General features: G+C 40.9%; 1 protein-coding gene across 1 annotated transcript; it reads right to left on the bottom strand.

Annotated features, from left to right (window-relative positions):
• Positions 1 to 250: 250 nt before the first annotated feature.
• LOC138901504 (uncharacterized) lies at positions 251 to 20414 on the bottom strand. The gene is made up of 3 exons (XM_070189276.1): positions 20202 to 20414; positions 2007 to 2102; positions 251 to 553 (listed from the first exon to the last, which is right to left on the bottom strand). Exons 1-3 carry the CDS (start codon positions 20412 to 20414, stop codon positions 251 to 253), a joined length of 612 nt encoding a protein of 203 aa, XP_070045377.1.
• Between the last annotated feature and the right edge of the window lie 4492 nt (positions 20415 to 24906).

Raw genomic sequence — 24906 nt, 5'->3', positions numbered from 1 at the left:
ATCTCCTCTTCACATGCCCGAACCATCTAAGTCTCGCCTCCCGCATCTTGTCCTCCACAGGGGCCACACCCACCTTGTCCCGGATAACTTCATTTCTAATTTTATCTAACTTGGTATGCCTACACATCCACCTCATCACCATCATCTCAGCCACCTTCATCTCCTTGACATGGGAATTTTTGGCAGGCCAACACTCCGCCCCATACAATATAGTCGGTCTGACCATCGCTTTATAGAACTTACCTTTAAGTTATGGTGGTATATTCTTATCACACAAAACACCAGAAATGGGCCTCCATTGTATCCATCCCACACCAAAACGGTGTGTGCCATCCTCTTCAATCTCCCCATTCCCTTGTATAATAGACCCAAGTACTTGAAACTCTCTCTTAGGGATGTCTTGTGAATCGAGCCTCACGTCTTCGTCATCTTCCAGAGTAGCACCACTGAACTTGCACTCCAAGTATTCTATTTTGGTCTTGTTCAACTTGACACCTTTAGACTCCAAGGTCTGTCTCCATACCTCCAACCTTTTGTTAACACGACAATGAGTCTCCTCAATCAGTACAATATCATCAGCAAATAACATGCAACACGACACCTCCCCTTGAATGTGATGCGTCAACGCATCGATAGACAGGGAAATCAAGAATGGACTGAGGGCTTACCCCTAATGCAACACCATCATAACCGGGAAGTGTTTCAAGTCCCCTCCCACAATCCTCACCCGAGTCTTAGCACCCTCGTACATGTCCTTAATAGCCCTAATGTATGCAACTGGAACGCCTCTAGCCTCCAAACATCTCCACAGTACCTCCCTCAACACTTTATCGTAAGCCTTCTCTAAGTCGATGAACACCATATATAAATACCTCTTCCTCTATCTATACTGCTCCATCAACCTCCTAACAAGGTGAATAGCTTTTGTAGTCGAACACCCCGACATAAATCCTTGGTTCTCCGAAATAGGCACAATCCTCCTCACCCTCAGCTCCACCACCCTCTCCCATACTTTCGTAGTATGGATCAGTAGCTTGATACCCCGATAGTTGTTGCAATTTTGGATATCTCCCTTGTTATTATACAACTAGATCATCGTACTCCATCTCCATTCCTCAGGTATCTTCTTCGTCCTAAAAATGACATTGAATAGCTTTGTTAGCCATTCTAAGCCCGCCCTACCCACTCTCTTCCAAAATTCCATTGGGATTTTGTCTGGCCCGGTCGCTCTCTCCTTGCTCATCTTATGCATAGTCCCCTCCACCTCTGTAATTTTTATAAGCCGGCAATACCCAAAGTCCCGATGAGCACAATGTTCCTAGCATAATGTTCCTATCCCTCTCTTCGTTTAAGAGTTTATGGAAGTACGTCTGTCATCTCTATCAAATTAGAGCCTCGTCCAACAATACTCTACCTTCCTCATCCTTGATGCACTTCACTTGGTCCAGGTCACGTGCCTTCTTCTCTCGCACATTGGCTAACCGGTACAACTTTTTGTACCCTCCCTTGCCTCCAACATTTTCTTACAAGCGCTCAAATGTAGAAGTCTTAGCCATAGTAATTGCTAACTTTGCTTCCTTCTTAGCCAATCCAAACCATTTGAACAAAATTTAATGAATAACCTTTTTTCATGTCAATGATTTTAGCAATTTAATATCAATCTAAAGATAGAACAGTGCTACTCCTTTGTTAAAATTTCAAAAGACAAACTTTTTCATGAAAACATATCTTTAGCACTCAAATATTTTATAGTCTTATCAACATATAAGTTTTAATAAAACTTATAATATTTTCATTAAGTGTTATTTTTCAAAAAAAAATTTCAAACAAGATTTTTATAAAATCACATGACACTTTATAGGCGCAATAAATTTAGAAACACATAGTGACATGTTTCCCGCTTGTCCCCACAGTACGGATGCATATTTACAAATAATATAATGTATCAACTCAAAATATATTTTTGGAGAGAATCCCTCAGGACGAGTAAGTCTTAATTAACTTACCTCAACCTTCAAGCTCCAAATAATATTATACCACTCTAACTGATTAAAGAGCTCAAATAACGCCAACAATTCAATATCTACCATTAGATATCCCAACTGAATCAAAACAAACACGAAAAGATTCATAAATATCCATCTAGGATTTACCAATTATCCTATTCAATTCCATTCTTATCATTAAATATTCATTTGGAGTCATTAATGATACTATATGTTACTCAACATTACCATGTCACTATCCATTATCTTGAACCAACAAAACTTTATGTTCAAGAACATCCAATTCAAGAACCAGTGTTATTTCTTAGCCAAATGGTGATTCCTCCTTTAATTCACCCATCAATTAGGTTATCAAGTCTATTGGCATCATTAAAAGGTCAAAACAATATCATTTATATCAACCCACCACTATTCACATTCTTCTTCACAAAATATTATTTTCAAAACCTACTCTTAGGGTTTATGTAATATTTTATTATAACTTCAAATAAACTTCATGAATATGCTACCCATACTCCGATATATCATGTACATGAAGCTCAAGTAAAAAAATTACCTTTTGATGGAAGAATCTTACATTTCCTCTTTTTGGTGTTCTTGAAGATTCAACTCAGTTCCTATGGATTTTTATCCAAGAATGATGTTAGACTAATGTTAAATGGTATTATTCTGCCACAAATGCATCTTAAACACTTACCTTGAAATGTATTAATGAGGTATGTGCTCCTCCTTCTCTCTAGAATCAAGACCTAGCTCCAAAATTAAATTTCTTTCCCTCTCTGTGATATAGCCACTTTTATGCATCTTGTGCCTTGCATAGCTACACACCCCTTTCCCTTCAACCATTCTATATTTCATTAGCGTGTTAGAAATTGCTATGTACAAGGCAGCGTAGCTACGCATAACTTGCACAACTGCGTGGTTGCTGTGCTACTCTTCAGTAAAAAGAGCATAAATCATTGTAGAAATATCCAAATGATGAACGGTTTAAAGCATTCGAACCTAGACACATAATAATTTAATTTTGTAAGAATATCACCACCTAAATCCTAATATATTGAGAGTGGTTCTTGTATGAATTCAGTTCTTATGAAAACTCATTCGAAACCTTACCCCGTCATATAGTTTCCAACTTGACTTGGCCTTATGTTTCTTCCTAGACCCTAAACCACTTCCAATACATCTTGTAAACCTATTATCATGATGTTCATACATGAATTGATGTAATTAGCACACATCGATCTTCTTAATGACCTTTAAACACTTCGAAATATTTTGGGATGTTACAGAAATGTTAACCATTTAAAATTAACAATAAGGAGAAGAGTTTATTGAATGCAGTATTACAAATGGGTGTTTAATTTTATATTTTTTTTATAACGCCTCTATGAAACTTAATATTGCTATGATACCTCAAAATATACTTGTTGCACCCTATTTTTTGCAGGTCAAAATAAATTACAACTAGTGGTTCTTCTGAAGTTGATAAAAGATTCGCCACCAAATATTTTAAGGTATATTAGGGTACCTATAAGTCTGTGAAAATTATTATACTAATGGTTTATTCTAAGGGGAAGGGGTTAGGCATTCATTAAAATCTACATGAGGTAGCTCCTTAAACTTAGTCTAGATTCAGGGAAAGGAATGTCTATATTCTGCTTGAAATTTCTAAGTATGACTTTATGAAAATGCTCTATGTCTAGTTTGGAAACTCATTTTTTGAGAAATAGGTTGTGTATTTTTGTTAAAAGAATGATACTTATTTGTAAGTCTTTACAACTTATAGAACAAGAGATTACTTTTAAAAAATGTTTTTGGTTGACACGGATATTTTAACGACCCGACCGGTTATTTTGAATATTTCCACTTCGCTCGGTAGTTTACAGGTATGAGTAGCTTCGTATGATGTATTATGACTTATGTGAATCGTCGGTTTTGGTTTTCAGGTTATTCAGAATCGAATTGGAAGAATGGATTTCATGGTTAAATCTTTAAATTGGGAGAGTTGACCAAGTTTGACTTATTTGTGAATTTGAACATGGAACGGAGTTTTGATGGTTCCGGTAGATCCGTTGGGTGATTTTGGACTTAGGAGCGTGTCCGAATTGTGATTTAGAGGTCCGTAGTGAAATTTGGTTTGAAATGGCGGAAGTTGGATTTTTGGAAAGTTTGACGGGTGGGGGGTGACTTTATGATATGGGATTCGGATTGTGATATCGGAATTGTAATAGCTTCGTTTAATCATTATGACTTGTGTGCAAAAATTGGAAGTCATTCCGGATTCATTTGATGTATTTCGACACAAGATATCAAATTTGAAAGTTAAAAGTTCATAGATTTTGATTTGAGGTGTGATTCATCGTTTTGATATTGTTATGCGTGATTTGAGGCCTCGAGTAGGTCTGTGTTGTGATATTGGACTTGTTGGTATATTCGGACGGGGTCCCGAGTGGCTCAGATAAGTTTCGGATCACTTTCGTTGCATAGTGCAATGCCAAGGATTCTGGTTCTGGTGTTTCCGCATCTGCGGAAGAGTGGGCGCAGATGCGAGTCCGCAGAAGCATAGAAGGCTTGGCTGGAGGTCATCGCAGATGCGGAGGAGCAGCCGCACCTGCAAGTGCGCAGAAGCGGAAATTGTTCCGCAGGTGCGAGGGGCCAGCTGGTTAGTTGTGGTTGCTTAAGCGAACAGTTATCGCAGATGCGACTATTTGTCCGCAAATGCGGAAAGTGCTGGGCAGAGGCTATAAAAATCGAGATTTTTGATTCTTTTATCATATTTTCAGATGTGGGACTCGGATTGAGGCGATTTTTGGATCAAATTTCATCACAATGAGTGGGGTAAGTATTCTACACTTGGTTTTGAACTTATTCCACGAATCTATCTTCACATTTAGCAATTGGTTGATGAATTTAAAGAGGAAATTGGGGGTTTTGGCCTAATGTTTCATAATATGAATTTTTTAGTTTTGAACATAGAATTGGAGTCAGATTTGAGTGAAACTAGTATGGTTGGACTCATAATTGAATGGGTTGTTGGATTTTGTACATTTTATCAGGTTCCGAGGTGCGGGCTCGGTTTGGGCTCTTTGCCGATTTTTGGGCTTTTGATCTTTTTCGATCGGGATTGGTTCCTTTAGCATTGTTTAATGTACTTGAGTTATTTTTGGTAGTTTCGAGCCGTTTGTAGGTCGGAACGCGCGGGGTGGCATTTTGGAGCATCGCTTGGCTTGCTCGGTGCTGGAATTGGCTTGTTCGAGGTAAGTAACTCTTCTAATCTTGGAGTTGAGGGTATGAAATCCCGAAATACGTGTTATGTGATTTGTGTGGAGGTGACTCACATGCTAGGTGACGGGCGTGTGGGCATGCACCATGTGAATTATGACTCTGTTGTTTCCACGGCACTGAATAGTGGCCCTATTTTGTTGATATCCGTAGTTTCACCATTTGATAAAGTAATTGAGCTGTCAATCATGCTAGATATCATGTTTAGGCTTTATGCTGATATTGTTGGGACTCATAGTGGTCGTTTCTTGCTGTCATCTCACTGATTTCATTGATATTTCATGCTCATTCATATCATATCTCAGTCTTAGTTGCTATTTATTGATACATTGTATCATTGTTGTCGGGCTAGTTTCATGACATTCTGAGCCCGTGAGTGAGACTGGAGAGATTGATAACTGTGTGAGGCCGGGGGATGTTTGTGAGGATATTGATACTATAGCACGTGAGTTGCCCGTGCGGATCCAGATATTGATATTATGGCACGTGAGTTGCCCGTGCAGATCCAGATATATGGTCCGTGCGGATTATAGCGCTTGGGCTGTAGGAGCCTCTCCGGAGTCTGCACACCCCCAGTGAGCATGGTTGATTATATTGAGGGATGGATCTTCCCTAGATATGGATCTTGTTTGAAGCATTTATATACCTTGAGATGGATCTTCTCCATGGGGCCAGATTGGCCTTCCTCGGTACTGAGTGACTGATGGTCAGTGATGTATATATTTCGGGATGGATCTTCCCTGGGCTATATATAGTACCGAGTGGTTGAGCATGATGAGTAGAAAGTGTGAGACAATGAGATTGAGTACTCTAAGAGTGTGAGTACATGATTTATCTCTGAGATACATGGCATTGGCATTCACACATGACATATAGGCATAGAGATGCATTTTTCCTCATGTTGTATGGTATCACATCATCCATGAATTTTTACACACATTGATATGTGGGCATAGAGAGTAATTTCACACTTGTTATCTGGAAAGAAAATGAAACATCTTATTTATTGTGGAAAGGATATTTGGAAAAATTACAGTTTTCAAACTTGCTCGTATTTTTGGCATTTTCGGTAAAAGATTTGAGTTTTCACTAAGATACTTGAAAAGCATGACTATTTTCTGGAACTGTGAACGAGCTGAGCATTTTACTTCTGAGATACATCTTTTATTACTTGTATTATGCTGTTATTAACTGTTTTGGGATATTGGTATTGGACCCGACCTTGTGTTAGCTCGTCACTACTTTCAACCTAAGGTTAGGTTTGTTACTTATTGAGTACATGGGGTCGGTTGTACTCATACTACATTTCTTCACCTTGCGTACAAATGTTGGCTGCTGATGTTGTTGTGATCGATGGGAGCTAGATTAAAGATGTACCTGCATCCCGGTTGTAGCTGCCTCTTGGTCGTGGTAGCTTTAGATATGTAAAACTCTATTTATGTACTCTTCAAACAAATGATGTATTTATTTCATTTTAGCTTTGTAAATTCTATTCTTTAAAGCTCATGGTTTGTACTACCAGTTCTTGGGGAATGTATTAGATTCAGATAATTTCTTTACTTAATTGATTTATTTATTATTATTGGAATTGGTTAGTGGTTAACTGGCTTACCTAGCGGGTTGGGTTAGGTGCCATCACGACTAGTTGGATTTTAGGTCGTGACAAGGTGATATCAGATCTCTATGTTCATAGGTTCTACAAGTCATGAGCAAGTGTCTAGTAGAGTCTTGCGGACCGGTATGATGACGTCCATACCTATCTTCGAGAGGCTACATGACATTTAGGATATACTTCCCATCTTTCTTTCCTTATCGTGCGGCATTGATTCATCTTGGAGCGTAACTCTTTAATTCATTCCGCGCATTCGTATGCGCATGTGAGCGCTCGATATCGGCTGTGCACCGACGGCTTGCGATTCCATGGATGAGGTGCGAGATATGATTTTAGTGTGCTGATGAAGGGCCGGTCTGGAGGACTTGAGGCCGGTTTTGACTGTAGCTTGAGCACGAAGATTTCGATTGTTTGAGCACGTGCTTTTGGGACTTATATGTCCAGTGGTGTCCCTATTAGTGGATTAGATGACTATGTGGTGAGTATAATGTAACTGCGGGATGTGTTAAGATGGTTTGAATGCGACGAGAAGTGTCTCCTTGGAATGTAAAGAGGGCCATTGGGTGCTTGGTTTTCGTTGTGATGTGACGTACGGTCCGAGTTGTGAGTGTGTTGAAGGATCTATCATATAGTTTAATTGTGGAACCAATTAGATTTTCATGTCATGTTGATGAGTTTAACCTCAGAAAGATTAAATGATTGCATAATAGTAGTGACTGTGGAAGGGTATAGAGAGATGTCAGTTTGAGGCAAGGCAGGTGGGTTATCTCCTGCGAGGTGTCCTTAGGTTATGTGATCCCTATGATGTTTTGTAGAGAGTTCTCTTTTACCAGTGAATGATATATGTTGCAATTTGAGTTTGGATCGCTTATGGAAGTTGGATTAACCATCACGAGGATGAACGCGAGATTTGCAGATGATTTGAGGTACTAGATGGTTTGTGTTGCATGAGAGGATGAAGGATTTAGTGGAATTTCATTGTGGAATTAGGATAGTAATGAGGTATGGATATTATAAGTAATCAGATGTTTTATTCCATGGCTTTGAGCCGAGTGGGGGAGTCTGCTATCGACGAGTTGATTGCACGGTTATGTGTTGTATTGGTTTCAGTTCGGGGTATACTGGTAAATCAGTTATAACTTGCAGAGGTCGAGATCGAGGATGATTCGGGTAAAAGCATTTCTGGATACAGATGTATTACACTCTATGGGTATATGGGAATCATAAAATAATTGAGTGGTTATTCACGAAGGATGTAGGGTACATGGAGTAGGAATTTGCTCGATTGCTTAGGAGTGTGGGCTACTCCCTTGGGTGTTGGTGTACTAATGGGGCACAGGTCGTTCGATCTGTTTGGTTGGTTCAATTGAGATTTGGGTAGAGTGGATAACTCTCGAGAATAGTTCTAATGAATTCAAGATTCATATGTAGCGATTTGGAATTTTCAAGATTTGTATATGGCTAGAAACTGGGAGTTACGTTAGATGGTGTCGAGACTTGTGGCATTTTTATATCATTGTTGATTGTGCATTTCAGTATTAAGAAGGTGAAGGAAACAGTTTTAGGTTCACATATGTTCTCTTTAGAGTGGGTGTCACGGTTGTGGTGCTTTAGGGTGCTTAAGTGGGAAGTCGGCGACTTATGGGCCTTAGGGCGTTGTGGTTTTATACTAGGCTCTCTTGTGTGGCGAATTTTGGTTAAGGATCGTGGTGTTCCAACAAAGAGAAGTATCAATTTAAAGGTAATTTGGAAGGGACTTGGAGAAATATGATATCTTGGTAGTAGGTTGGATCAGTACAGTAATGGATATAATCGGTTCTTTGGGTACTTATGATGTGGCTAGTCTCCACAGGTGTTTCGTGGCAATGCTCTTGGGTTTTGGCGACCTACGTGGCTGGGTTGAGTTAGGGAGATTCGGTTCTGATAGCTTGGTTATGTGCAAATGGACTTTGAAGAGTTCTCAATGGTTTCTACCACGGTTCGAGGGGTATAATACCTACTGGCGTAAGGAGCATGTGGTGTATAGTGATTTTCTCCTGGATGAAGTCAAATGGGAGGTCCTTGGCTAATTGAGTATGTATTCTGCTCGTGACTCAGAGTTGATTATGATGCGGTGTGTTGTGTGGGATTGAGATTTGCATGTGCAAGGTCAAGGGTGAGTTTGGAAGAGAAGGGTGTAATTCATAGGCAGCATGGACGGTTTCAGATGACTAGGTAAATGATATTACTAATCGGTATGGCCTGATGAGAGTATACATTTCAGAAGGGGCAATGTGTTTTGATTTATGGATACTTCACTGGTATTTCGGCACTCTCCTGGTTGATCGACTGTTGATATTCAAATTTTTCGATATGGGACAGAAGAATTTTAGAAGTATTCCTTGTGGGATGATCGAGTATGAGAGGTGTGTTAGACATTCTGGCGGTGGAGTTGGGATCAAATATGGTGATTCGTGTGTCCAAAAGAGTTAGAGACTGGGAGTTCTCAAGAACATATTGTTTCAAGGTTGCAGACCGTGAAGTCATGGCCAAAGCTAGCTAGATGTTAGTATGTGTTATGATTCTGTCATTGTGGGCCTTCATAGGGTTATTTATCTATTGGTGGGTGACCAGAGTCGATTTGGGGTCCCATTGGTAGGCCCAACTAGGATGGGTAAACTACATCGAGTTAGATTGGTTGGTTCTGTACTGCTATTGTTGAGGGATGTGCCATTCGGTTGTTGTTGATCTTTTTCGTGTTCTGAAATGATGTGTGAATTACTCTTCTATGCGACGAGGGATTGCAATTCATGGGTTATATGCACACACGGTGTGGTTCTATTTGGGCGTTATAGCGGAATTTGAGCGAGTAGAGTATTGGGTAATGCTTGGTTGTTGGAGTATTGGTTACGTTCTTTCGGGTTTTGTGTGACATTGTGTCATTTGCTTCTTCGTGGTTATGGTAATGCATTTTGAGTACTTGATGTCGAATTGCGCATGGTTATTGATTTTTAGAAGGTGGCTTGAAGTATTTTATATGGACCAGTATTTGGATAGGGTCGCGCTTTGCAGCGGAGTTATGTAGAGATATGACCCCTCGTGTTAGATTCGTGCGTTTTGATTCTACGGTGTATGATAGGTTCTTAGCATTGCGTTGTGGTGCTACTTATTGGGCTTGCGGGACAGTTCTCCCATCTGAATAAGTTTTCTATGATTTGAGTACATTTGTAATGTTGCTTATTAGTGCACGGATTGCACGGGTTCTAGCTTTAGATAGTATTGGTGTGGCATGTCAGTAGAGTAGCTGGTATTTGATAAGATGAGGTCTTCGGATCTAGGATGGGTGCTATAAAATTTGATTGTGGTATATTTGGAAGGATATTGTTACTGATCAGCTTAGAAATTTGCTAAAATCTTGTCGAAGGAGATGGAGTACCATGATTTGTTGATCTGATGAATGGTTATGAGTTTTGCATGTTTCTTTCATCATTGGCAGTGTACGAAGGTTTAGAACGATGCTTTTTTTGATATGAGGTTGTTACCGGTATTGGGTTGATTTGAGCAGCTACTGTGGCTAGAAATCATCGCTTTGAGCATTTGAGCTATGTGGTATTTGAGTATTTGACTTATGGTTACGGCTTTTGGTATAGTTTGTTCAGACTTATACAGAGTTTTGATGTAGGATTCCAATCTTCTAGGAAATTTTGGAGGTTGGAAGAATTGGTTCTAAGGTTTATGGACTAGGTTGAATTTAGAAATTATAGTTATGTGGTGTTATCAGAACTATATGGGATAGGGTGACATGAGATCACCCCCGGGTATGTGCATGGTAAGGTTACACGCCGATTTGATGGCTTTTGGAACAACTCTTGGTACGTTCGAGGACGAACGTATATTTAAGTGGGGGATGATGTAACGACCCGCCCGGTCATTTTGAGCATTTGCACTTCGCTCGGTAGTTTACGGGTATGGGTAGCTTCGTATGATGTATCATGACTTATGTGAATCATCGGTTTTGGTTTTCAGGTTATTCGGAATCGAATTGGAAGAATGTATTTCATGGTTGAAGCTTTAAATTGGGAGAGTTGATAAAGTTTGACTATTTTATGAATTTGAACCCAGAACGGAGTTTTGATAGTTCCGGTAGGTCCGTTGGGTGATTTTGGACTTAGGAGCTAGTCCGGATTGTGAATTGGAAGTCCGTAATGGAATTTGGCTTGAAATGGTGGAAGTTAGATTTTTGGGAAGTTTGACGGGGGGGGGGGGGGAGATGAACTTTTGATATCGGATTCACATTGTGATTACAAGAATTGGAATAGCTTCGTTTTATCATTTATGACTTGTGTTCATAAATTAGAAGTCATTACGCAATGATTTGATGTGTTTCGACACAAGATATAGAATTTGGAAGTTCCAAGTTCATAGATTTTGATTTGAGGTGCGATTCCTTGTTTTGATGTTGTTATGCATGAGTTGAGGCCTCGAGTAGGTCCGTGTTGTGTTATTGGACTTGTTGGTATATTCGAATGGGGTCCAGAGTGGCTCGGATGAGTTTCGGATGAGGTTCGGATCACTTTCGTTGCATAGTGCATTGCTGAAGATTTCTGGTTTTGGTGTTTCTGTATCTTCGGAGGAGTGGGTGGAGATGCGAGTCCGCAGATGCGGACAATTGGCAGCAGAAGTGTAGCAGGCTTGGCTGGAGGTAATCGAAGATGCGGAAGAGGAGTCGCACCTGCGAGTGCGCAAAAGCGGAAATTGTTCTGCATGTAAGAGGGGCCTGCTGGTTAGTTGTGGTCGCAGAAGCGACTATTTGTCCGCAAATGCGGGAATTGCTGGGCAGAGGCTATAAAAATCGAGGTTCTTGGTTCTTTTATCATATTTTGAGATGTGGGACTCGGATTGAGGTGAGTTTTGGAGCAAATTTCATCACAAGGATTGGGGTAAGTATTCTACACTTGGTTTTGATCTTATTCCGTGAATCTATCTTCATTTTTAGCAATTGGTTGATGAATTTAAAGAGGAAATTGGGGGGTTTTGGCCTAAAGTTTCATAATATGAATTTTTGAGTTTTGAACATCGAATTGGAGTCGGATTTGAGTGAAACTAGTATGGTTAGTCTCGTAATTGAATGGTTGTTGGATTTTGTAAACTTTGTCGGGTTTTGAGGTATGGGACCGGGTTGGGCATTTGGCCAATTTTTGGGCTTTTGATTCATGATTTGATCTTTTTCCATCGAGATTGGTTCCTTTAGCGTTGTTTGATGTACTTGAGTTGTTTTTGGTTAGTTTTGAGCCGTTCGGAGGTCGGAATGCGCGGGATGGCATTTTGGAGCATCGCTTGGCTTGTTCAGTGTTGGAATTGGCTTGTTCGAGGTAAGTAACTCTTCTAATCTTGGAGCTGAGTGTATGAAACCCCATAATACGTGTTATGTGACATGATAGGTGACGGGCGTGTGGGCGTGCACCATGTGAATTGGGACTCTGTTGTTTCCATAGCACTGAATAGTGGCCCTATTTTGTTGATATCCATGTTTTCACCATGTGATAAAGTAATTGAGCTGTCAATCATGCTAGATATCATGTTTAGGCTTTATGCCGATACAATTGGGAACCATAGTGGTCGTTTCTTGCTGTCATCTCACTGATTTCATTGATATTTCGTACTCAATCATATTCATGCATTCATATTATATCTCAGTCTCAGTTGTTATTTATTGATACATCATATCATTGTTGTCGGGCTAGTTTCATGACATTGTGAGCCCGTGAGTGAGACTGGAGAGATTGATTAATGAGTGAGGCCGGGGGCCTGTTTGTGAGGATATTGATACTATATCACGCGAGTTGTCCCTGTGGATCTAGATATTGATGTTTTGGCACGTGAGTTGTCCATGCGGGTTATAGCGCTTGGGCTGTAGGAGCCCCTCCAGAGTCTGCACACCCCTAGTGAGTGCGGTTGATTATATTGAGGTATGGATCTTCCCTAGACATGGATCTTGTCCGAAGCATTTATATACCTAGAGATGGATCTTCTCCATGGAGCCAGATTGGCCTTCCTCGGTACTGAGTGACTGATGGTCAGTGATGTATATATTCCGGGATGGATCTTCCCTAGGCCGTATGGGCCATATACAGTACCGAGTGGTTGAGCATGATGAGTGGAAAGTGTGAGACAGTGAGATTGAGTACTCTGAGAGTGTTAGTGCATGATTCATCTCTGAGATACATGGCATTGACATGCACACATGACATACATGCATAGAGATGCATTTTTCCTCATGATGTACGGTATCACGTCATCCATGACTTTTTACACACATTGATATGTGGGCATAGAGAGGTATTTCATACTTGTTATCTGGAAAGAAAATGAAACAAACATCTTATTTATTGTGGAAAGGATATTTTGAAAAATTACAGTTTTCAAACTTACTCGTATTTTTGGCATTTTCGGTAAAAGGTTTGAGTTTTGACTAAGATACTTGAAAAGCATGACTATTTTCTGGAACTGTGAACGAGCTGAGCATTTTACTTCTGAGATATATCTTTTATTACTTGTATTATGTTGTTATGAACTTTTGTGGGATATTGGTATTGGACCCGACCTTTTGTTAGCTCGTCACTATTTTCAACATAAGGTTAGGTTTGTTACTTATTGAGTACATGGGGTCGGTTGTACTCGTATTACACTTCTTCACCTTGCGTGCAGATGTTGGTTATTGATGTTGCTGTGATCGATGGGAGCTGGATTGAAGATATACCTGCGTCCCGGTTGTAGCTGCCTCTTGTTCGTGGTAGCTTTAGATCTGTAAAACTTTGTTTATGTACTTTTCAAACAGACGATGTATTTATTTCATTTCAGCCATATAAATTCTATTCTTAGAAGCTCATGATTTGTACTACCAGTTCTTGGGGAATGTATCAGATTCAGATAATTTTTTTGCTTAATTGCTTTATTGATTGTTATTGAAACTGGTTAGTGGTTAACTGGCTTACCTAGCGGGTTGGGTTAGATTCCATTATGACTAGTTGAATTTTGGGTCGTGACAAATATACTTTGTTTGCTTGATGAAAACTGCATCTGGTAGAAGGCCTTCGTTTTTTCAAACTCGTTTGTTATTTCTTGTAAAATTGGTTGTATATGACCGCTTTTAATTCTTTGAAAACGGTTTTGGATTGTGTATGATCCGTTTTAAGATTTTTCAAGGGAATTTGTTTTCATTTTTTTGAATCTGTCAAAAGCTTAAAATCATTGAAATTCGTTAGTGATAAATATAAATAAACTATTTGTTCATTAAATAGTTAGTCCCAAACTATTAATACTCAAAACGCTTAGGTGATGGAAGCAGATGAACCATATAAACTAATTTACCCTTTTTACCCATATAAACTAACCAAATCAATACTCAAAGTGTTGATTTGCTTATGTTTCCTAACCAATCAAAATATCAAAGAATATCCAATAGTAAGGTTAGTTCCCAAATAATATATACATAGAAGCAACAAATAATAAGAATCATCATTTAAGATAAAGAAAGGAAAGCTGGACTCTTAGAATTGGGCTGGCAAGCAAACCAGGCCCAGCAAGATTCAAATCAACAGCGGCAGATTCCAATGAGCAGGAAAAGCAGCCTAGTTCTGGAACTTGGACCTGAGTTCTAAATGAACTCAGCAGGCCCAATTAGAATATGTATACAAAAGAACAAGAGGATAATTAGTGTATAACAATATAAGATAAACTCATATAGAGTAAATAAAATCCCTAAGAGTACAGTAAGATTTAATTTTTTTTATTTGTGCTAACCCTATGAAGATTAGTTGAGGTCAATGATCAAAGGCTTAGAGGGAACCATGAGCACTGCTTGTTCCAGAGAGGGGTACCTTAACCACAAACCAAGCTTACACCCAAATATCTTTAGCCATTAACTTCGTACTCCTCTTAAAAGGCTGAGACACAAATAAATATCAATATAGCAGTCTCACATTGTCAGTATGAAAGAAGTAAATATAAAGGTTCAGGATAAACCTTTCAAAGATTCAGACACACAGAAGTTCAATAACTTGAAAAAAACAACTATATAGGACACTACAACTATCATTAACCAATCTAACACTTACATTAGGACACTTTATCAGAAAACTAAGTACAAAGATAGATCACTACAGGAAGACTTCTAGGATTTCAATAATATCAAAGACTTTGAGGTTAATCATAATATGCATGGAACACTTAAGAAGATCACTACTAAGATACAGTCAGACAGAGGTCATAAAGCACATGCAATTAGTCACCCTATTACTTTTAAATTTTTAAGTTCAAGAATGTTAGGTCAACTAATCTAAAGCCTCATCAGTTGACAAAGATGATCATACATATTTATTCTGTTATCCTCTTTCGAGGTTCAACATTTCAAAACCTTTTCTATGTAGATTCAGATCGCTAGAGTAGGTCACAGAACAACATAAATACTTTTAGAGCAGTTTTAACAGGCATGGACATAAATATGACTTCCTTTTAAACACTTATGCCAACAACATCAATCAGAGTTCCCAAAGAACAAACTAAACAGCTAGGTCAACAGAGACATAAACATAAATAAGAAAGCTAGCTTTCAGTCTTCGTTTAACCTAATGGACATGGTATCCAATTATGACAGTGTGTGGTCTAATAGGTTTAATATGACTATAGCCAAACAACACTCAGATTCATGAGCAAGCATTTCCATAGACAGTGATGTCAAACAGGCATGAGATAGCAAATATTGACATTCATTTTTTATTTGTAAGAGTAAGGTAGACAGATCACAACAAGTTATCACCTTGGATATGTGGACATGTTTACTAGCAAGGTGTGCTAATAAAGTTCAGTACATGATTTTTATATGCAATCACGAATCATTCTATCAAATAACATAGTAACATGATAATGCCTAGAGTTATTTAGGCAAGCATATTAACATGAGAAATATGAACATGTCCCTTAATGAGAATCCTTCATTGAGCTAAACCAATGCAACATAACATCATAGGAAAGTCAAGATTGCACATGGCTGCAGATATAAAGGCTTAGCAGGTTAACACAATGATTCAAGCATGATGTTTCTCAAACTTAGGCCATATAAAGGTTCATGAACATAATTTGACTAACAAGATCAACATGACAAGTGTAAGCACAAGTATATGGGGTCACTAAGAGTCATTTCAATCAACACAACAGTAAAGGTTTAATGTAGCCACTACCATAGAGTTTAGATAATCATGAGATAGCAAATGGTGACACCTATTACATGGCTAATCCCGACAAATTAAATTTAAATAATTTGAGCAGACTAACAAGGTTTATTATATGATCCCCTTTATTTCAAATCACCACAATAAACACAAATTAACCATTTTATCGCAGTATCATAAAAAGCAATCAATTGGAGTCAAACCAATCAATATGAGAGTATGAACTGTGGTGAGAATCATTTTATTGATCTAAAAAAATGTAGCATAATATCACAGACATAGGATTAAGATAGCACAGTGCAACAGGTGTGAGGTCTTAACAGAACATCAGGAGAAGCTTAAACACATAACTCAATTGACTTAACTATTATGGTACTGTATATATGATTATTATTTTAATTTTAGGGATGAATCACACATAGTATTATTAATACAAGGTTTAATTTAGCTAATCGTGAAGGCTTACCAGGATTTATCCATAAGACCAACAACAACACAGAAGCATTTTAATAAGTCATGAGGGGTAGAGTTCAAATAACCATCACAATTTGAATAACATCACATGACAGTATAATTATCAGGAAATATCACTAATCTTAAAAGAAACAGAATGACATGAAAAGCAAAACATAGTGAAGGCCACATATTATCATGAACAGTAGATAATTCTCAAGTAAACAACACAAACACATAATTACATGACTAATTTAAGAAGTGAAAGAGAGGGGTCAGTGTACACTGACCTTCTATGGAGCAGCAAATCTGTCACGACCCCAAAACCAACCGTCGTGATGGAGCCTATCGTGAAACTAGTCAAGCCAACTACTTAGCCATGATCACCCAGTAAAAATTTTGAAAATAAAACGGAAGCACTAAATATTTAAGAAACCATATAAAACTGAAATATAACCACAACGCAATACAAATCCCTCCCAAAATTTGGGGTGTCACAGAGTACATGAGCATCTATGTCAGAATACAGTCTACTAAGGTAAAAACTGAAGTACAGATAAATATAATGAGGGAGAGTAAAGGCCTCCGAATGCCATGAAGCTACCTCAATAGTCTCCGAGATCCTGTCTCCCCAATCAGTAGCCGCCGTCACTGAAAGCACCTGGATCTGCATACGAGGTGCAGGGTATAGCGTGAGTACAACCAACTCAGTAAGTATCAAATCCAAACTGTGGGCTGAAAGTAGTGACAAACTTAACCGATACAATTTAATACATAAAATAACGGTGCAGAAATGTAGACAAGCTTTCAAGTTCGATAGATATCTTAAAACGGTAAAAATGGATCAATCTGAATGATATGAAAAATATAACTCCTCTACTTCTACCATGACAATGCACATGCTGTATATGATGCACCATGCTGATAGCCTCATGTGCTCACACTCTCAAATGCTCAATCACTTGGTACTGTATATGGCCCAAACGGCCCAAGAAAGATCCATTCCCGGAATATATACATCACTGACCATCAGTCACCCAGTACTGAGTAGGGAAAATCCAGCCCTTGGAGAAGATCCATCTCTAAGTATAAAAATGCTTCGGACAAGATCCATGTCCAGGGAAGATCCATCCCTCAATAATATTAACCGCGCTCACTGGGGGTGTGTGCAGACTCTGGAGGGGATCCTTCAGCCCAAGCACTATCATTAAATCAGTATACCCGCTGCGGCGTGCAGCCCGATCCCATAACTGTCACTCATAATCAGGCTCTCGGCCTCACTCAGTCATCAATCTCTCCAGTCTCACTCACAAGCTCACAATGTCAGGAAAACTAGCCCAAAATAATGATATGATGTATCAATAAATAACAAATGAGACTTAGGTATGATATGAAATTAATAAATATGACTGAGTAAGTAATATCAATGAAATCAGTAAGGTGATAGCAAGAAACGACCACTATGGGTCACAAAAGTACTGGCACAAAGCCTAAACATGATATCTAGCATGTTTTACAGCTCAATTATTTTATCGCATGATGAAAACACAGATATCAATAAGATAGAACCACTATACAGTTCCATGGAGTAAACCAGTCTACAATTCTCATGGAGCACGCCCGTCACTTGGCATGTGCGTCACCTCAATACCAATCATATAACACATAATTCGGGATTTCGAACCCTTAGAACCAAGTTTGAAAGTGTTACTTACCTCAATCCGGGCTAAACTCTACTCTAAAATGCCCTTGCCCCTCAAATCGGTCTCCAAACGTCCCGAGTCTAGCCACAAGCAGTACAATACAATCAATATAGGCTAAAGGAATCAATTCCATAAGAAAAATACCAAATTATAGCCAAAATTCGAAATCAGCCCAAATCTGGCCCCCGAGCCCACGTTTCGAAATCCTACAAAAATCACAAAATCTGAAAGCCCAATCCCCCACGAGTCTAACCATACCAAATTCATCAAAATCTGACACCAATTCATCATTCAAATCCTCAAAACCAACTCTCCAAATCCCTAGACTCAAACCCCCAATTTACACCTCAAAAATACACAATCTAGGTGGAAAATTAGTGGGAAAACATAATTATTGAAGAAATGTTGATCAAAAATACCCAAGAATCCCATTGAAAATTCCTCTCAAAACCTTCAAAAATCCGAGCTCAAAAATGTTGAAATGAGTAAAAATCATGAAATCTCGCATTTAAGGACTCTGCCCAGGCCTTCCGCACCAGCGGCAACTTGGCCACTTCTGCGGTCTCGCAAGTGCGCCCTTTACCCACTTCTGCGCCAACCACATGTGCGGAAAAACCCACGCATCTGTGCCTTTTTCCCGCATCTGCGCGCCTGTGTGCACTTCTGCGCAAGTTACTTGTGCGCGCGAATGGCCGCATCTGCGGCCTCTGACCAAAGCATCCCTGGTCGCTTCTGCGGTCCCTTTTCTCACTTCTGCGAGCTCGCATCTGCGGTCCCCAATCCACAGATGTGATTACACCAGCAATTCTTCAACTTTGAATCTTGGTCCGTTGACCACCTGAAATTAACCCGAGGCCCCCGGGACCTCAACCAAACATACCAACAAGTCTTATAAAATTATACGAACTTAATCGAATCATAAAATCACCTCCAACACCATCTAAAATACGAATTACACATGGATTCAAGCCTAAGAAACTTTGAAATTTCCAAATTCTACAAATGACGCCGAAACCTACCAAATCACATCCGATTGACCTCAAATTTTGCACACATGTCATAAATGACCCTACGAACCTATTTTAACTTCCAGAATTGGAATCCGACCCATATATCAAAAAGTCAACCCTCCGGTCAAACTTCCCAAAAATTCAACTTCCGCCATTTCAAGCCTAATTCTGCTATGGACTCCAAATAATTTTTCGGACACGCTCCTAAGTGCAAAATCACCATACAGAGATACTAGAATCATCAGAATTCAAATCTGAGATCGTTTACACATAGATCAACACCAGTCAACTTTTTCAACTTAAGCTTTTCATCTGAGAGACTAAGTGTCTCATTTTACTCTGAATTCTCTCTGAACCCGAACCAACTAACCCGATATGTCATATAATAGCTATAAAGCAAAAATAGAGTAGTAAATTAGGGAACGAGGCTACAACTCTCAAAATGACCGGTCGGGTCATTGCAACCTCCCCCTTTTAAACAAACGTTCGTCCTCGAACGTGTCTAGAAACATACCTGAAGTCTCAAATAGGTATGGATATCTGCTCCGCATCTCCCGCTTGGTCTCCCAAGTAGCTTCCTCCATGGGCTGACCTCTCCACTGCACCTTCACTGAAACTATATCCTTTGACCTCAACTTCCGAACCTGCCAATCCAAAATTGCTACCGGCTCCATATCCTAAGTCAAATCACTATACAACTGAACCGTGCTGTAATAAAAAACATGAGACGGATCGCTTATATACTTTCGGAGCATAGAAACATGAAATATTGGATGCATAATCGACAAGATAGGTGCCAAGGCAAGCTTGTAAGCCACCTCCCCAATCCTTTGAAGTACCTCAAAAGGCCCAATGAACCGAGGGCTCAACTTGCCCTTCTTCCTGAACCTCATAACACCCTTCATGGGTGAAACATTCAGCAGAACCTTCTCCCCCACCATGTAAGACACATCACGGACTTTCCTGTCATCATAGCTCTTCTGTCTGGACTGCACCGTGCGAAGCCGCTCCTGAATCAATTTAACCTTGTCCAAGGCATCCTGAACCAAGTCAATACCCAGTAGTCTAGCCTCCCCCAGCTCAAACCAACCAACCAGAGATCTACACCGTCTCTCATACAAAGCCTCGTACGGAGCCATCTGAATGCTCGACTGGTAGTTGTTGTTGTAGGCAAACTCTGCGAGTGGCAGAAACTGATCCCAAGAACCCCCAAAATCAATGACACAAGAGCGTAGCATGTCCTCCAATATCTGAATAGTGCGCTCGGACTGTCCATCCGTTTGAGGGTGAATTGTTGTGCTCAATTCAACCTGAGTGCCCAACTCGCGCTGCACGGCTCTCCAAAACTACGATGTAAATGGCGTCCTTCTATCTAAAATGATGGAAACGGGTACACCGTGAATGAAGTGCGCAGACTTGGTTAGCTGATACACAATCACCCAAATATCATCGAACTTCCTCGAAGTCTGTGGGAGTCCAACTACAAAATCCATGGTGATACGCTCCCACTTCCACTCTGGAATCTCTAACCTCTGAAGTAGTCTACCCGATCTCTGATGCTCATACTTCACCCGCTGACAGTTAAGGGACCGAGCTATAAACCCCACTGCATCATTCTTCATTCTCCTCCACCAATAGTGCTTCCTCAAGTCCTGATAGATCTTTGCAATATCCGGATGAATGGAATACAGCGAACTGTGGGCCTCCTCAAGAATCAACTCACGTAACCCATCCATATTGGGCACACAAATCCGAACCTGCATCCTCAATACCCCCATCATCCCCAATAGTCACATCTCTGACATCACCATACTGAACCGTGTCCTTAAGGATAAGAAAATGAGGATCATCATACTGGCGCTCTCTGATGTGATCATATCAGGAAGACTGAGAAACCACACAAGCTAGAACACGACTAGGCTCCGAAATATCCAATCTCATGAACTGGTTGGCCAAGGCCTGAACATCAACTGCAAGAGGTCTCTCCCCAACGGGAATGAATGTAAGACTACCCATACTCACTGCCTTTCTACTCAAGGCATCGGCCACCACATTCGCCTTCCCGGGATGATACAGAATGGTGATATTGTAGTCTTTTAGCAGCTCCAACCATCTACGCTGCCTCAAATTTAGATCCTTTTGTTTGAACAAGTGACGGAGGCTACGATGATCAGTAAATACCTCACAAGACAAACCATAGAGATAATGCCTCCAAATCTTCAATTCATGAACGATGGTAGCTAACTCCAAATCATGAACAAGGTAGTTCTTCTCATGAGGCTTCAACTGGCGCGAAGCATAAACAATCACTTTACCCTCCTGCATCAACACACACCCAATGCCGATCGGAGAAGCATCACAATACACTGTATAAGAGCATGAAGCTAATGGCAAAAATAGATCTGGAGTTGTGGTCAAGGCAGTCTTGAGCTTCTGAAAGCTCTTCTCACACTCATCCAACCACCTGAAAGGAGCACCCTTTTGGGTCAGTTTGGTCAAGGGCGATGCAATAGGCGAGAAATCCTCCACCAAGCGACGATAATAACCGGCAAAGCTAAGAAAGCTCTGAATCTCTATAGCTGAGGACGGCCTGCGACAACTCTGAACCGCCTCTATCTTCTTCGGATCCACCTGAATATCCTCACTGGACACTACGTGCCCCAAGAATGCCACTGAAGTGAGCCAAAACTTTCACTTGGAGAACTTGACATAAAGTTTCTCCTTCCTCAACCGTTGTAACACAATCCTCAAATGTTGGGCATGCTCCTCCTGGCTACGAGAGTACACCAGGATGTCATCAATGAACACTATAACAAATGAGTCAAGATAAGGCTAAAACACATTATTCATCAGATGCATAAATGCTGCTAGGGCATTGGTCAGCCCAAAAGACATCACAAGAAACTGATAATGACCATAACGGGTCCTGAAAGCGGTCTTAAAAATATCTGAGTCTCGAATCTTCAATTGGTGATACCCTGACCTCAAATCAATCTTGGAGAACACCTTCGCTCCCTGAAGCTGGTCAAATAGATCATCAATACGCGGCAAAGGATACATGTTCTTGATTGTGACTTTGTTCAACTGCCTATAATCAATGCACATCCTCATAGTACCATCCTTCTTCTTCACAAACAACACCGGTGCACCCCAAGGTGACACGCTACGCCTAATAAACCCATTATCAAGGAGTTCCTGAAGTTGTTCCTTCAATTCCTTCAACTCAGCTAGTGCCATGCGATATGGTAGAATAGAAATAGGCTGAGTGCCCGGCACTAAGTCAATACCGAAGTCAATATCCTTGTCGGGCGGCATGCCCGGCAAGTCTGCAGGAAACACAAACGGAAATTCCCGCACCACCGGAACAGAATCAATAGCAGGAGCATCAGTACTAACATCCCTCACAAAGGCCAAATAAGATAAACAACCCTTCCCAACCATCCGCTGGGCCTTCAACTATGAAATCACCCTACTGGGAACATAGTCTAGAGAACCTTTCCACTCAATCCTCGGCAATCCCGGCATCGCCAACGTCACAATCTTAGTGTGGCAACCTAGAACAGTATGACATGGAGACAACCAATCCATACCCAAGATCACGTCAAAATCAACCATGCTAAGCAATAAGAGATCAACTCTAGTATCCAGACTCCCAATGGTCACTACACACGACTGATATACACGGTCCACAATGATAGTATCGCCCACCGGCGTAGAGACATGAACAAATGAAACAAAGGACTCACGGGGCATATCCAAATGATGAGCGAAATACAATGATACATATGAATAAGTGAAACCATGGTCAAATAGTATATAGGCCCCTCTGTGGCAAACCGAGACAACACCTGTGATCACTACGTCTGAAGCGACAACATCTGGTCTGGAAGGAATAGCATAGAATTGGCCATGCCTGCCACCTGATCGGCCTCCCCCTATAGGGCGACCCGTAACTGACTGGGATCCACTCCGAGCTGGCTTAGCTGGTGGTAAAGTAACGGGAGCTGAAGTCGTTGGTTGACTCCTCTACTGAGCTGGACCTCCCGTAAGGTGGGGACAATACCTCTTAACGTGATCTATATCTCCACACTCGAAACAACCCTCCCTGCGAATGGCGGTGGGGACTGGAGAGAACCCCAAGCACCAGAATACCCGCTAGAAGATCCCGGTGCCGATCAGCCCTGAACTGAAGGTGCATGGGATGAACTCTGAGCTGGTATGGTCATGAGAGATGACTGGCCCCGATGATAACTATATGAACCATCGCTGGATGATGCACAGCGATGAACTGGACGACCCGTCTGAGCGTGTATGTAAGGGCGACCCCTTCCACGGTGAAACTGACCGCCTGAAGGAACACCGCTGAAATCACCTGATCCACGAGGCCTCTTGGCCTCCCTCTCACCCTGCTCCTGACTGCGGACCCTCTCTATCTGCCAAGCACTGTTGACAATCTCATCAAAAGTAGCACCAAATACCCTTTCTCTAGTCATAAGCAACCGCAATTGATATGTAAGGCCATCGATGAACCTACGAATCCTCCCCCTATCAGTGGGAACTAGTCAAACTACGTGATGAGCTAACTCAAAAAACCTCATCTCGTACTACGTCACAGATATGCCATCCTGACGAAGCTACTCAAACTGTCTACGCAGCTTCTCTCTAGGAGACTGCGGCATGAACTTCTCCAAGAAGAGAACAGAGAACTCCGACCGTGTAAGTGGTGATGCACCGACCAGCCTGCACCTCTCATAAGGCTCCCATCATCTGAAGGCAGCCCCAAAAAACTGAAAAGTAGTGAACGAGACCCCACTGGTCTCCAGAATACCCGCTGTGAGAAGCATCCGCTCACACTTATCCAGAAAACCCTGAGCATCCTCTGACTCAGCACCACTAAATGATGGAGGTCGAAGCCTCCTAAATCTCTCAAGCCTCCTCTGCTCATCGTATGCCATAACGGGGACTATCGGGGCTTGAGCAACTACAGCCGGCTGGGCTGGTAATTCCCCCAGTATCTTAAGTCCCTGCACTACCTGATCCGGAGTACGGGCAATAGGGGCATGAGTACCACCCCCGGCCTGAGAAGTGGCTGGTGCAGCCTGAGTCGAAACCACCTGAGCAAGGCCAGTGCAAACTGTCAATATCTGGGCCAATCACAATGGGCACAGCTGTTGCCTGAACTGGAGCAACTGGTGGGTCTACAGAGGCTGCCCTAGTTGTACCTCTGCCCCTACCACGGCCTCTACCGCAACCTCGGACTCTCGCGTCCCTAGCTAGTGGTACTGGTGGTTGTCCATCCTGCCCAGTAGTACGTGTCCTCACCATTTGTGAGAGAACAAAATAACAGAAATTTTGTTTCCGGAATCAACAAATTCGCACGACAGAGTACAAGAAAGTGAATTTTTTTCCTAAGGGTTCGGAAGCCTCTCGAAGATAAGTACAGATGTCTTCGTACCGATCTGCAAGACTCTACTAAACCTGCTCATAACTCGTGAGACCTATGTAACCTAGGATTTGATACTAACTTGTCACGACCCCAAAAGAAACCGTCGTGATAGCGCCTATCGTGGAGCTAGTCAAGCCAACTACTCAGCCATGATCACCCAGAAAAAACTTTGAAAATAAAACAGA

This window comes from Nicotiana tomentosiformis, chromosome 11 (assembly GCF_000390325.3).
Source record: "Nicotiana tomentosiformis chromosome 11, ASM39032v3, whole genome shotgun sequence".
Lineage (NCBI taxonomy): Eukaryota > Viridiplantae > Streptophyta > Magnoliopsida > Solanales > Solanaceae > Nicotiana > Nicotiana tomentosiformis.
This window is presented reverse-complemented; position numbering and strand designations above follow the sequence as displayed.

What these genes read in the sequence shown, in the direction of transcription:
- LOC138901504 (XM_070189276.1), bottom strand. Translation starts at nt 20,414, where the DNA reads ATGGCTCCGTACGAGGCTTTGTATGAGAGACGGTGTAGATCTCTGGTT. An exon ending in CTTACATGGTGGGGGAGAAG is followed by an intron (nt 2,103 to 20,201) that starts GTTCTGCTGAAT and finishes GTTTTGATTCAG; the next exon opens with TTGGGATATCTAATGGTAGA. An exon ending in TTTGGAGCTTGAAGGTTGAG is followed by an intron (nt 554 to 2,006) that starts GTAAGTTAATTA and finishes CTGATTGAGGAG; the next exon opens with ACTCATTGTCGTGTTAACAA.